Here is a 14,623-nt window from a genome sequence, read left to right on the forward strand (position 1 = left end):
TGAGAAGTTAAATCCCTGGAATAAAATTGAAGCCAAGTTACACTGTGCCTGGTTTTAAGTTCCCGACTCATAATATCCTGTGGTACCCCAAGCTAAGATGTTAGCAAGAAAATAATCCTAGAATTGACAAGGCAGACTCATTAGAATTCTGGCCAAGCAAACAGGAAACCATTCTTTAGAGGCATTGCAATCATTCATACAAGATTCCCACAGAACTCCTTCGCAAATAACCCCCCCAAAACCTTCACCAAAGATAAGCTCATGCAAGAAAAATCACTAAGCAAGAAAATACTGTATATAAGAAAGACTTCGTTCAAAATATAAATAGAAGTGACAGAAATACAACTGTAGTGGAAGAGCTCCACTGCCATGCTATTTTGGGAAGATTATTTAGATAATTATATGAACATTCATAAGATCACATTCTAGTAGCCAATTTCCCTTTCAAAAATAATTAAAAGGCTAAACATTAGAGGATTATTGAAGAAATGATTTATATATACATATACACAACTCTTGAATAAACATTAGCATCCTAAATTTAAAGAGTTTAAATCAATGTTAAATTAAAAGGAAAACATTAATTTATTTTTTCTCTAAAAGAAAATATATTAAAGTATTGCTAGCATTATAATGATAGGTGACTTCCTTGATATCTTTATGCATCTTCTGTATTTCTCAAAGGGTCTGCAATGAAGAACAAGATTAGAATTATAGGACGGCAAGCAAGAGCCTAAAACTTGGAGAATTACACACAAGCTGATATTTCTGGAAGGCTCACCACTATACCACCAACGCTGCACACAAGCTGATACTTTTGGAGGGAAGGATGAATTCAGAAAATGGGCAGGAGTTAAGCCTAGAAAGGTAACTAAACGTCTCATTGAGAACAAGTCACTATGTGATTTTAAGAAATAATTCTTCTCTGCAAAAGTCAGGGGAACTCTTCAAGAAGTCTAAGCTTACAAATATGGACCAGATATATATTTTCAAAAATGCTCAGGCCTTACAGTGTAGATTTGTGAATGCAAAATAAAACAGAAAACCAGGCGGCAGTAGTAAACTTAGCTAACAATCATTGGGTGCCCCAAACCATGTGTTGAACACTTGATAGATTTTAGCTCTTTTAATCTTTGTAACAGCTCTGTCAGGTAGGAACTTTTATCATCACCCTCTTATAGATAAGAATTGAAGGATAAAGAACTTGCAAAGGTCATTCAGTTGGTATCTGGTGGAGTCAGGCTCCCATCTCTGGTAATCTAAAACCAGCACTTAGGCTCTTCCCCCAGCGCTGTGGGGGTGCCTTTCCGAGAGAAGGAGTGGGGGTGGGGCGGTGGTGGTGGAAGTCAACTGGAAAACTGAGAGACAATGGATGGGTGGGTCCAAGATGTTAACTAACTTCTCTGATTGATTAGATTTGAAGTAGGATTAAAGAGAGAAGGGAGTCGAGATAATTCAGGAGAGGCAGGTAGACTTGAATGATTTCACATGACCCTTAGAGCCACATGGATGGACCCAGAAATGATCATACTAAGTGAAGTAAGTTAGAAAGATAAAGCTAAGTCTCATATGATATCACTTATATGTGGAATTTTAAAAAAATGATACAAATGAATTTATGTATGGAACTGAAACATAAATTTATGGTTACCAAAGGGGAAAGGGGATAGGGGAGAGATAAATTAAGACTGAGGGATTAGCATATACACAACGCTACATTTGAAATAGATACACAACAATGTCCACTGTACAACACAGGGAACTATATTCAACATCTTGTAATAAGCCACATGGCAAAGAATATGAAAAAGAATATATATATATATCTGTCTGAATCCAATTGCTGTACACCAGAAACAAAGACAGCACTGTAAATCAACTATACTTCAATTTGAAGATAAATTTAAGAAGTAAAAAGTTATTCATTAGCAAAAACAGGAAATTTAATTCCTTTCAATTTCCAGTGAATTTTTGTATCTCCTTACATTTGAATGACTAAAATGGAATGAAATAGAAACAGCTTAGTCCTAAAATTCAATGAAAGTCATACAGGGTGCAGATCAGGATATGCCAGAGGTTGTGATTTTTAACAAGGGATGTTTGCCCTCCTGGTGGGGCCCAGGTTTCCTTTCCTAAGTGTGGGGATGGAGAGCTAATTGCCTCCTCCACAGTTGCTGCATCTAGTCTCATTTTACCTGGAGCTTCTTAGATTTGCACTAACAGGGGCACATATTGAGACTTTTCATTTTAATTGTAACAACACAGGACACTAACACTAATTGTTCAAATTTATCATTGGAAGTTTTTGAACCTGTACATCTTTAGCATTGGTGATTAGATTTAACACTGAACTACTTTGCAACAAAAGCACATCTCTTTTCACGCCCTTTTGTACGTGAGATTAAACATCTTAAGATGGTCCTTATCTGGGCCTTACTATTGCTAATGGTTTTGGTATTTACGAGAATCATAGTTTCAGGTTTTGAGATGATAGCATTTTTTATATGAAATGCATTAAAATAAAACTGTAGGAAATATTTTCATGTTTATAAAGATTTCCCTGATTTAAAAAAACTTATAGGAGTTCCTGTAGTGGCTCAGCGGTAAAGAATCTGACCTGTATCCATGAGGACGTGGGTTTGATCCCTGGCCTCCCTCAGTGGGTTAAGGATCTGGCATTACTGTGAACTGTGGTGGAAGTTGCAGATGTGGCTTGGATTTGGCATTGCTGTGGTGTAGGCTGGCAGCTGCAGCTCCGATACCACCCCTAGCCTGAGGAACTTCCATATGCTGTGGGTGTGGCCCTAAAAAGACAAAACAAAACAAAACAAAAAAACCCTACTAAGCAGTAAAGTTTATTTCTGTTGTTTTTCTTAACAGCAGAGGCTCATACAATATTTGGCTTATCTTAGAGGTCATATTCCCCAAAAGTTTAGATTTCAATACTAATTGTCAAAACTTTTTCAAGTTTTGAATGACTGATTTCATGATAAAAGTCACCTTGCTAAATTACTGTTGTTTAAATTGGGTCCTTTCACATTCTTTCAAATACCTTGTTCCCTGTTATAGAATTATAAAAAGGAGACAAAAATGGTAGTAGGCATTGATGTAACGTCTATGCTACATTTCAACCGTGCTGGAAAAATAAGTCTTTGAGTTCTGCTGAAAACAACTTATAATAGAGATTTAGCCCCAACTTATAATAGAGATTTAGCCCCAGGAATATATGTCTATAAAATAGTCATGTTCAGATAAATAATGATTGGAATTTTGGGTGAATTAGAGGGTTTTAAAGGCTTCCAACTGCTGCATGATTTCATTTTGGCAGCTCAGATCATGTTCTCCAACTTGGAGATACCCATCCCTGATCAAAGCGATGAGAGGTCTAAGATCCCTTCATCCTCTTCGACTTTCCAGTGGGGTCCCACTAAGGACACACAGCATCGCTCTCCCATTCTTTGCCCTTTCTTGTCCTTAACAGCTTTCTTTCTATTACCAGTGGAAGTCTCACTACCCTCACAAATATTAATGATGGTTTGTTTATTCTGGGTGTTCAATTCCTTCTAACTGTGTTTATACTATGTTTTTACAAAGTAATCTTTGAATCCTTTCATCTGGCTGTGCAACTGTGTAGGCATCAGAGAGCTCCTAATTTATATTTCCTGCAGCAACCATTACCTGCAGCAACCCGCAGGGCTGAATGGTACCTGGGCACAGTTGGCTGCTTGAGTTTATTCTTGATGGCCATTCAGTCGCCAGTCGCCGGAGCCGAATTCATGCTGGAGAGTTTTAGAGTCAGTGCTTGTGAAAGAGGGGGAGGCAGGGAGGACCAGCTTCCCAACACCCTCCCCACCCAAGAATAGTCCTATTCTAATAATCTAAAGATGTGTTTAGAATTTTCAGTTGGCATGACTTTAGCCTTTATGGTTTCAATAATCTTGTGCCCTGTGTCTCTTTAAGCAACTCAACTCAGGGCTTAACCTGTAGGACTCACTTACTGACAATTTCCTGAGTTAGCAAGTTTCCTGTGACATCTCCCCTAATTTACAACTTTCTATCTTTTCTTCTTCGTTAGACAGTTTATATGTGTTCTAACCTTGCAGTCTGCCTCATAATATTTATTTTTTTGGTCATACTTTGTAATTTATTTAAATATAGTTGACTTACAATATTGTGTTAGTTTATACTGCAAGAGTGATTCAGTTTTATATATATGTGTGTGTATTTATAGAAACACACACACATATATATATGTACTTTTTCAGATTCTTTTCCCTTACAGGTTATTACAAAATATTGAGTAATGTTCCCACCTCATAATATTTAAAGGGCGACTTTATTGTCACGGAGATAAACTCAAGTGAGTTCAACACTGGACACATCTACACTGAGCACAAAAGGCTGTACCTGGGAATGAGCAAATGCATCAACAAGAAACCAAAGGCCCTCGTCTTTTTTTTTTTTTTTTTTTTTGAGCCCTAACCCTTGTCTTCCGGGTTGATCTGAACCAGGTGAGAAGTCGGTCGGTGGGGTGTGTGCAGTGCAATCAGCTTTGCGCCCTGGGTGCGGTGCAGAAAGCATGCAAGGCTGTGAATATGGTTCTTCTCAGGGCATCCCTCTCTGCTCCAGGCTCCGGGGTGGCCCGCGGTGCGCGCAGGTGCCTCCCAGGCCCTGTCCTGGGCGCTCTGGCGCGGCGCCGCCGCAGTACGCAGAGCGGGCCGGGCTGGGCGCGCGCGGGAGGCGCGCGCAGGACCGCAGCGCGCGCCCGCCGGCCCGCAGCCTTCTCCTCCCCGCACCCTGGCAACGCCGAGCGCCGACGCCCCGCGCCCCGGTCATGGGGAACGTGCCCTCCGCGGTGAAGCACTGCCTCAGCTACCAGCAGCTTCTCCGGGAGCATCTCTGGATCGGGGATTCAGTGGCAGGGGCGCTCGACCCCGCGCAGGTACCACCTTACGGCCCGGGGTGTCCCCACCCTTTTTTAAACCGCCGGAGGCCTCTCCCCCGTCACCGCCCTCCCTCCTCCCCACCCCCAGGCCTCCTCTCCAGTTGCAACGTTGCCTCCCACCCCAAAGCCCTTCCTGCGGTAGTTCTGTCGTGTCAGGCCTCATCCCTTAAAAGGTTTCCCACCATCTCTGTGCGGTGAACTTGCAGACCCGCCCCTGCAGCGCAGACCCACTAAAATTCCTACCTTGGCCGCCAGCAGGTTGCCTAAAGGAAACCCTTCCTTCTCTGTCTTTCCCTTGGAGAGGACGCCTGATACCGCACTCCTTCGAGGACAGTGCGCGTCTTTTCAGTCCCCTCCTTTTTATTGTGTGACAAAGACGACAGATTTGTCAGAATATGAGGCAGAAAGAGGAACAAAGCCAACACAGAAGGTTAGGAGAACACGGTAGAATGACGTCATCCTGTCATTAACTATTGAGAGTGTATTTAAGCTTCAACACCCTTGAAGGAGCTGGGAAAATAATGGTAAATAACAGCGATTTCGGACCAAAAAGTATTCCCATGTGATTCCTGAAAACCCTTTTTAAGGCACCTAGTAGGGAAATTCTTAGTTTCTATCCACTTGCGATTTGATGCATTCCCAAGCAGAAATGGCAGAGAAATGAAGAGAATGTATATAAAGAAATTTACTTTTCCCTTAAAAGAGCTAGACATTTAAACTTCCACAAAGGAATGGCAGTGATAATTAAGTGAATGTTAAAACATGGGAAAAGGGAGGGACATTATGAGAGTTTAGTTATTACTGTTTTGGCTTTTGCTGGGTGCAAAAATGCTTATTCTTGATTCCTCTGTGAACAAAATATTTTAGTGGATAAGCATAATTTAACCATGTGGCTTTAAATCAACTATTCTAATGTTAAGCATCCATTTGCCTATAGTTTTACATTTAGCGTATTTTCAGTTCACTGTACAAATATGTCACATCGGAATCTTAGTTCTACAAACTGGAGTTCAGCATTTGTGGATTCATTAAAGGACCCTTTGCTCCTTATCACTTAAAAGATGGCCGTGGTCATCTGACTCCAAGCCTGTTGCTGACAACGCAAGAAAAGGAAAGTTATTATTTACCTTCTCGTATGTTCACTTGTCTTTAATTTTCCTGCCTTCTCATTGATCTTCATGTGATAATGTTTCTCTTAACTTTCCTAGTCACTCTGTTATGTAATCAGGAATCCTTACCTTTCAGTCCCGAAGTCTGAGACTTTATATGACTTTCTTTGCTGGGTTAATATTATTTTTCTCTCTCTCCCCTCCTACCCCTGTATGCTGATTTCATGGGCTTTGGAACCAATGATAGAGGCTAGGCTGCTGGGTGAGGATGTCTGCTTGGCCCTGTTAGGATGTAGTAACAGGTTAGTTGAAAATGACTAGGATGACTGACCCAGGAATGCAGGGAGTAGGATCTTTGGACATTAGTCAGCCCAAGGAAGACTTCTTTGTTCCTTTTTCGGAGGATATGCTTTCTCTAAATAGTACCTTTTTATCTGTGGATTACTTTGCCTAAGAAACTCCTATTCATTCCTCAGTCCCAGCCTCACTATCACTTCTTTTGACCAACTCCTTTCTCCTTCCAGAGTCGCTATCCTTTTTCTCTGTTCTTGTGGTAGTTTATGCATAATTCTGTTCTGGTTCCAATGTGGTCGAACTGTAATGTTTTATGTCTTGTTGTATTGAACTCACAGCAGCACTGACACCTGACACTTCACTCTGAAATTTATCTCCTTCCTTGGCTTCTGTTTACCAACATGCTTACTGCTTTAAGCCCTGCCTCTCTGGTTCCTTTGGCTGGAACCAAGCTGGCTCAGAGGCTTATATCTGTCTTTTAAATATTCAGAGTCCTCCTAACTTTTTAACCCCACTCCTAGTTTCCATTACTGTTCGGATGTCCGTGTCTTCCAGATTTATAGTCCCGTCTCTCTCTTAAGCTCCAGTCCTGATGGTGTTGCTCATCTGACGTCATCACCGGGATCCCTCAAAAGCAATTCAAACTCAAAATTTGCAAAATCGGATTTATGTTCTTCCCCATCTAACCTCAGACTTTTTCTAGAATTTCCTACCACAGGGAATGCCATCACAGTTCATTCAGTCCTGGAAAGTGCAAGCCAAGAGCTCCTTTCCGTCTTTCCCCTACATTCAAAGTATCACTAAGTCCTGATATTTTCTTTCTTAAATTTCTTTTGGAGGCATCTTTGTCCAACTTTACTGCTGCTATCCATTTTAAAATTATCTCTCAAATGTACTACTAAACTCTTGCAATCCTTCCACTCACTGTTTCCACAGCTCGTTGGGACATGTTCTCTGGTTCAAATAGAATCATGCTGTTCTCCTGTTTCACAGCCTTCTGTGAATTCCCATTGCTTTTACAAGGGAATAGTGAGCAAAACTTTTGATGTGTTCTTGGAAGCCTCAAATGATCTTTTCATTGCCTTTAAGCTGTGTTATTTTGTCCCTCACTGCAATGTCTTTCTTTGAGTTTTCTAATCATCCTTCCTCTGGAAACATGGTCTTTACCTCTTTTCCTCTCTGAGAGGAAGATTCGTTTCAACTAACTGACCTTGAGATCTCAACTCAAACATCGCTTTCTCATGAAATCTTTCCCAGACTCTCAAGGCAAGCTGCTATTGTTATCTTATGTTGCGCAGTGCACTATTCATTACAAATAATATGAATTTTGTAGAGATCTTTTTATGTTTACTTCCCCACCAGATTCTAAGCATTATAAAAGTAAGGGAAAAATTCCACCACAGGACTCTCAGCAATGAACAGTGTCTGATTAGTTTTTGATGACCAGTAAATACTTGTTGCATGAACAAATGAATGAATTTTACCCCTCTAGGCCATAAGCATCTCATGGCCTTTTAGCACTTTTCAGAGTCCCAAAACAACGACATAATATAATGCTGACTATTTGTTATGTGAATGCCAAAGTGATAATTAAGACAGTTATTAATAAAGTTTGGTCTTAGTGCTGGTGAATGGATATTATTACTGTTTGTATCTTATTTCTTCATCTCATGGAACCTGGTCATTCTTTGATATGGAAAAGAGTTGAAAATGGATTCCTGAGACTCTTAAGTGCCACTCAGAGCTTAACCATTTTTCCATTGTTAAATCTGGCAGAGGAATGATAGACAAGACCCCTAAGTTTTGAAATAATTTGGTTTCAGTTGGGACAGACAGAATGCTCTATTTTGAAAGAATCTTAGGCTAGACAATACAAGATTCAAAACCTAGACCTTTTCCTGGTGCCAATATATTATTAAGACAAAATTAAATAGTATGTGCATGTGTGTGTGTGTGTGTGTGTAAATACACATTCGAAGTTTAGCAATTTATTACTAAATTGTGAATTAAAGGCTTACACTACCACAGTTCCACTAATTAAGTTTTTTGTCTCTCTTTTTTTTTTTTTTTTTTTTTTTTTTTTTGCTAATGACGTTATTTTTGTAGAGTATCTTCTTCATAGACTAGAAGGTTAAACTTGATCTTTCTGTAGTTCAAGCTGTCCCTTAGTGCCTGTTTTGTTTTCTGTATTTGTTCTGTTAAAATGGCTATAATGAAGCTGGCTTAACTGGTGTTTTAAAGTTTTGATTAAAATTAAGGTTCCTTGTAAAATAGTCCTTATTTTATTACTAAGAGCTGGGTAAGCAGTAGCTAAAGCTCTTCATATAGTAATCATAACAATAGAATTCCCAAGGACCTAAATTCTGTTACATTTTAAATACATTCATTTTCTAAAAATAAAATTGTAGATTATGTGAAATTAAACTTATGGTTATTTTACATTATATCCTGATTATATCCTAATCCTGTAAGTTAAGTCAGCAAAAATTTTGATTCCAAGTAAAGTATTTAGTGTTAAAGGGTCTCTTGAACTTAACCAGAATGCATGATGTTTTTGCTTACATTTAGTAAAAAGACTAAGTGGCTTTATACTTTTTAGTTTGCAACTCTGTAGCTATTAGTACAGTACTAAATACCTTAGGATGAATGGGGAAGAATTTTCAGAAAGGAACCAAACCACCTTCCCACTGTTTGTTTTCTGTTTGTCTCAGGTGTTCTTTCATACCCTGCTCCTGACGCCTTTTTCTAATTTGACTTTTTCTGAAATTATGTGCGTTTTATTATTTTAATATTTTCCCCTGTATTAGCTTGTTAGTTATAGACTGTTTTTCCAGTACTGTTAGTTGTTACCTATAAGGTGTCAACATACAACCTTGACTTATTAAAAATAGTATATAAATTAGTATATTTGCAACTCACTAAAAATATAATTTATCTCTTTTTACTGCCTTCTGCCTTTTATATTGTTGTATGTATTAATTCTCTATATGGTGATATATATTTGTTCAGGCAACATACATTTATATTTACACATATATTTCCCTTTTCCTCTGTTCTTCTTTACTTTTTTCAGCTTCATTTTTTCATCTGAAATTATTTCCCTTCAACTAGAAGTATTTGCTTTAGTATTTTCTTTAGTAAAAATCTGGCGGTGATAATTTCTTTCAGTTTTTCTTTGCTCAGAATTATACTAATGCATATGTAATTGAGCATCCAAGTAATGAATATTGAGTATAAATCTATTTTCTACATAAAGAATTAAAAGTACATGGCATGACAGCAGTACAAAATGCACATTTCTCAATACATATAATGGAGACCAGAGAAAAACCAGAGATCAGCTGTTAGTTTTATTTTTGGTTCTTTGATGATAGTTTATCTTTCATTCTCTTGTAATTATCTTTGACTTCCAACAGTATGGCTATGATGTATCTAGAGGTAGTTTTCTTTGTATCTGACAATGGTTCATAGCACTTCTTGGATCTTTGACTTGATGCTTTTTGGCTTCCATATGTTTTGGAAATTTTTCTTTTTTTTTCTTTTTTTTTTTTTTTTTTTTGTCTTTTTGCTATTTCTTGGGCCGCTCCCGCGGCATATGGAGGTTCCCAGGCTAGGGGTCGAATCGGAGCTGTAGCCACCGGCCTATGCCAGAGCCACAGCAACGCGGGATCCGAGCCCGAGCCGCGTCTGCAACCTACACCACAGCTCACGGCAACACCGGATCGTTAACCCACTGAGCAAGGGCAGGGACCGAACCTGCAACCTCATGGTTCCTAGTTGGATTCGTTAACCACTGCGCCACGACGGGAACTCCGGAAATTTTTCAACTAATTATCTTCAAATATTGGTTTCTTTTTTTCTTTTTTTTTTTACCCCTCTCCCCTCTACTTGAATCTTAGAACATTCCTTATGCTCCACTTATTTCTTGTACTTATTTTTGTATCTTTCATCTTTTCTTTTCTCACTATATTCAGTCTCAATATTTTTTTCTCACCTATATGGCAGTTCACTAATTTCCTTTTTAGCTTTGTCCAATTTGCTGCTAATTTAATTTGAGTGTTTAATTTTAGTCATTTTTTTGAATTAGTGCATTTTCATGTGGTTTTTAAAACCAATTTTTAGTTCTCTGCTGCAATTCTCCATCTTATCAAGAATTCTTGAATACTTATCAGTTATTTTGTTTCCTGTCTGATAACCCAAATATTCAGATCTCCAGTGGGTCTTTTTTCATGTACCTTCTCTCTCAGGATGCTCACTAATTTATCTGTTTAGATTAGACAACTGATATGAAAATATTATGGATATAATCTGAAGCTCTGAGTGATACTGTCCTCCAGAAAGGATTAACACCCTATCACCACACCTCATTTTGCCCACCCTCTTCCCTCTGCCTCTGGCAACCACCAGTCTGTTGTATCTATGAATTCATTTTTTTAAAGATTCCACAGGTAAGTGAGATTATACAGTATTTGTTTTTCTTCCACATTTTGCTTAGCATAATGCCCTCAGGATCCACCAGGTATCAATATCAGGATTTCTTTTTATGACTGAATAATATACATTCCTGTAGGTATATACCACATTTTCTTTCTTCATGTCTTAGCTATTGTAAATAGTGTTGCAGTGAATATGGGGGTGCAGTTATCTATTCAAGATAGTGATTTCATTTCCTTCAGATAAATAGCTAGGAGTAGAGTTGCTGAATCATATGATCATTTTATTTCTTATTTTTTGAGGAACTTTCATACTATTTTCCATAGTGGCTGCACCAATTTACATACTCTTTCTTGATAGTGCACAAGGGTTTCCTTTTTCCGCATCCTCACCAACATTTGTTATTTCTTATAATTTTGATAAGAGTCATTCTACATGTATGAGGTTCAGGAAGGGTTGATTATCTTTTGCTTCTAGCAGAGAAGTGCAAGGGTAGCTTACCTTAAGCCAGTCAGATGTTTCTCTGATTTGATGCTGGACCTACTTCGTTTGCGAGGGCTTGTCGTTTCTCTTCACCCTTATTTTTATTTTGTCACCCTTTAGGGGGTCTAACGAAAGGCCTCAAGTGTTTATTAGGATGTCTTCTTGTTGGGACCTGAACCAATCTCTAAGGCTTCTAGAAGCTCTGATGCTCATCTCAGCTTCTCACCTGATTACATAGAATTGGCAAATGCCTCAAGAGGCAAAGTCATGCTGAATGTTGGTCTCACCCCTTTATGTTTTTCTTCTGCATAGTGTATTGGCCACAAAAGTAATCCTTTCTTTGGCAGCTCCTAAAGCTATCAAACAAGTGTTGTTCGCTAATATTTTCACCAGATTTTCTACGTCTCAAAGAGAAGTTTGTCCTGAACAGGTTGAAAGATTAACAGCATAACAGGGGAAATAAAAAAAAGTCAATTTTGCAATATAATTAGAATTGTAAAAATATATTCATTTACCATATTACAAAGCTATTGAAGTGGTTACATTCCAGGTAATCTGCAAACTGTTGAGAATAAGAATTTATGTATTTATTTTTCCAGTTTTATCGAGATATAATTGACGTATAACAGTATGTAAGTTTAAGGGGTACAGGTTTGATACCCTCATATATTGCAAAATGATTACTACCATAGCTTTGGCTAATGTCTGCATCACAGAATATAATTACCTTTTCTTTCTTGTGGTGAGAACGTTTAAGATCTACTCTCTTGGGAGTTCCCGTCGTGGCGCAGTGGTTAACGAATCCGACTAGGAACCATGAGGTTGAGGGTTCGGTCCCTGCCCTTGCTCAGTGGGTTAACGATCCGGCGTTGCCGTGAGCTGTGGTGTAGGTTGCAGACGCGGCTCGGGCTCGGATCCCGCGTTGCTGTGGCTCTGGCATAGGCCGGTGGCTACAGCTCCGATTCGACCCCTAGCCTGGGAACCTCCATGTGCCGCGGGAGCGGCCCAAGAAATAGCAACAACAACAACAACAACAACAACAAAAAGATCTACTCAGCAACTCTCATGCATGCAACAGTATTATTAACTATAGTTTTAATCACTATACTATTTAATAGTACATTATTGGAAGTTTGTATAAGTTCAAAAGATATTAAAAAGATTGGTTGTGTCATGAAAAAGTAATATTTTATAGAAAAACTGACCTATAATGGTTTTCACTATAAGTAAAAAATGTGAAAGACAATGAAATTTTTTTTTTTCTTTTTTTGGTCTTCCTGAGGCATATGCATTTCTCAGGCCAGGGTTCAGATCCAAGCCGTAGTTGCAACCTGTGCCAGATCCTTTAACCTACTCTGCTGGGCCAGGGATCGAACCTGTGCCCTGGTGCTGCAGAGATGCTGATGATCCTATTGTGCCATAGCGAGAACTCCAAGAAGATATTTTTTAAACATAAAAATTAATATAATGCCTAACCTCAGTATCTGGCTTAGGAGAAACAGTATGCTATTTACTCCCTCCTTATGACATAGTTTAATAAAATTTGTTAAATGAAGGAATCAGTGATTAAATAGATGGCTTCTTTATAATATTTTATTTCTAGGGATGTAAAATTATCTTGGATCTTTCTGTTTTAAGGGCAGGAAGTTGGTAAAAATATTTTCTTCTTAATTTTTAACCTCTTCTTTTTAATCTCCTCTTTTGCTTTGCCTTGATTCATTCTTGGTTCCTATTCAGTGTGCAATGGGCACTACCTGACCGCTTTACATGCAGTTACTCACTTAATCCCCACAGCAATCCATTTTATGGACTTAGGAACAGGGGATAAGCAGAAAGGATAAATGACTTGTTCACGGTCAATAGCTAATGATCTAGGAATTGAATTCAGGCATTTGTCGTTCCGGAGGCCCCGTTTTCTCCACTATACCGGTGCTTCCTGATCTTTCTGGGAATAGACGTGAACTGAGGTGTTTATTAAATGTGCTGGAAATTCTGATTCAGTAGCTCTGAGTTGGAGCCCAACTCTCACTGTTTTTTGCGTCCCCTAAATTTCGGGAAACGCTGGGCTGGGTGATGCTGTTCCATCTTCATCCCTGGATCTGCTGTCCGAGGGTCTGCTGTGGGCTCATGTTTCCTCTAATCTGTCTTCCCAGAGCTCCTGGCTCCAGCCCATGAAACGACTCCTATGAGTTTCAACTTCCCCTCTCTCCTCTTTGAGGGTGCATCTAGAGTTCTGCCTGCAATAGCATTGAATTGGATACAAAAGGAAAAACAACTTGGTCTCCAATACATTTCCTGTTCCCTGCAATCTCCAATACTTTCTGTCCTTGGATTTCTGTTGGCTCCCCCAGTCCTTGCTTTCTTCTCTTCCAGCTGGCTCTCACATCCTGCCCTCCCCCCCACCCCCCACCCCGTGTTCGTGTTTTTTTCATTAGCTCTGAACTCCTCCAAGTCCTCTGGCTTTCTCCGGGCTGTAACTTTCCCTGATCCTTTCTTCTTTTCCTCATTTTCCTCTTCCAAGTGTAGCTTTTATTTTTGTTTCTTTTTATTTTTCCCTCATCAAGCCAGTGGCTAGACTCTGCAGACCCGAGCCTTGATGGGTCACTGATGGTAGCTGATGGTATTTCAAAGAGATAAGGTGAACGCATTGTATTTGGGAAATACCATTTTAGCAGAAATTCTGATTGGAAAGTGATTATCCAGCCTGCTTGAAGACCTAGCAGTAAAAACTAGGAAGCCCAGTTTTTCCTGGTCTCAGTCGTGTTAGTCTGAGTAGGAGATGCAAATTGGCTGCTACCCGCGTGGGTCACATTTAACCTCTGGGAACATTTCATTTGGTCGAGATTACACTTAAATACATATAAATATCTTAAATAGGGTTTGCACTCCTCACGCATATACTTAGCTCCCTCAGGCATCCAACTTATCTTCCTGTGTGTATGGCTATGTGAGTCTATGGTCCTTTCTGGACAATTACTTGGAGATACTTTAATGAGACCATCCAGGACATTTCTGAGCACTGGCACGTCTTTCAACAGTGTAGAGCCTAATCATGATCATTCACCCGGCAGGAAGCTGTCTTTAAATTACCAGAAGCTCGCCATTCTCGCTTTGGGACTGTCTTCCTTTTCTTGGTGATCAGAATTCATTCCTAAATGAACACTCGGATGTGTTGGGATTTCATCCCCTGGATATAGCCATATTTAAAAGCCCATTTTTCTGTTCTTTTCTTATCAAAAATAATACTGATTACCAGATCTTATTCTTAAACACATTCATTTTGAGAATCAGACTGATTTTTACTTGATTTTACTTGAGGATAATTTTTAAAGTTGTTCTAGTTCAGAGAGGTATATAT

General features: G+C 39.1%; 2 protein-coding genes across 20 annotated transcripts in view; one reads left to right on the forward strand and one right to left on the reverse strand.

Annotated features, from left to right (window-relative positions):
• The window catches only part of TAP1 (transporter 1, ATP binding cassette subfamily B member), a 682,515-nt gene that overhangs the window by 528,153 nt on the left and 139,739 nt on the right, over positions 1–14,623 (reverse strand). The window lies entirely within an intron of this gene.
• HMGCLL1 (3-hydroxy-3-methylglutaryl-CoA lyase like 1) overlaps positions 4,778–14,623 on the forward strand; it is a 199,151-nt gene continuing 189,305 nt past the window's right edge. For all 19 annotated transcript variants that reach the window (XR_014809897.1, XR_014809900.1, XR_014809899.1 and 16 more), the window contains exon 1: positions 4,778–4,942. Coding sequence is in view for 5 of the 19 variants with exons in the window: in XM_084967779.1 (XP_084823905.1) it covers positions 4,835–4,942 (108 nt within the window). In the remaining 14 variants the exon portion in view is untranslated. The remainder of the gene's footprint in view (positions 4,943–14,623) is intronic.

The sequence above is a fragment of the Sus scrofa genome, chromosome 7, assembly GCF_054392235.1.
Source record: "Sus scrofa isolate SSC_HxYL_T2T_F1_AM1 chromosome 7, Sscrofa_HxYL_maternal_Yorkshire_Landrace_v2.0, whole genome shotgun sequence".
In the NCBI taxonomy this organism is placed as follows: Eukaryota; Metazoa; Chordata; class Mammalia; order Artiodactyla; family Suidae; genus Sus; species Sus scrofa.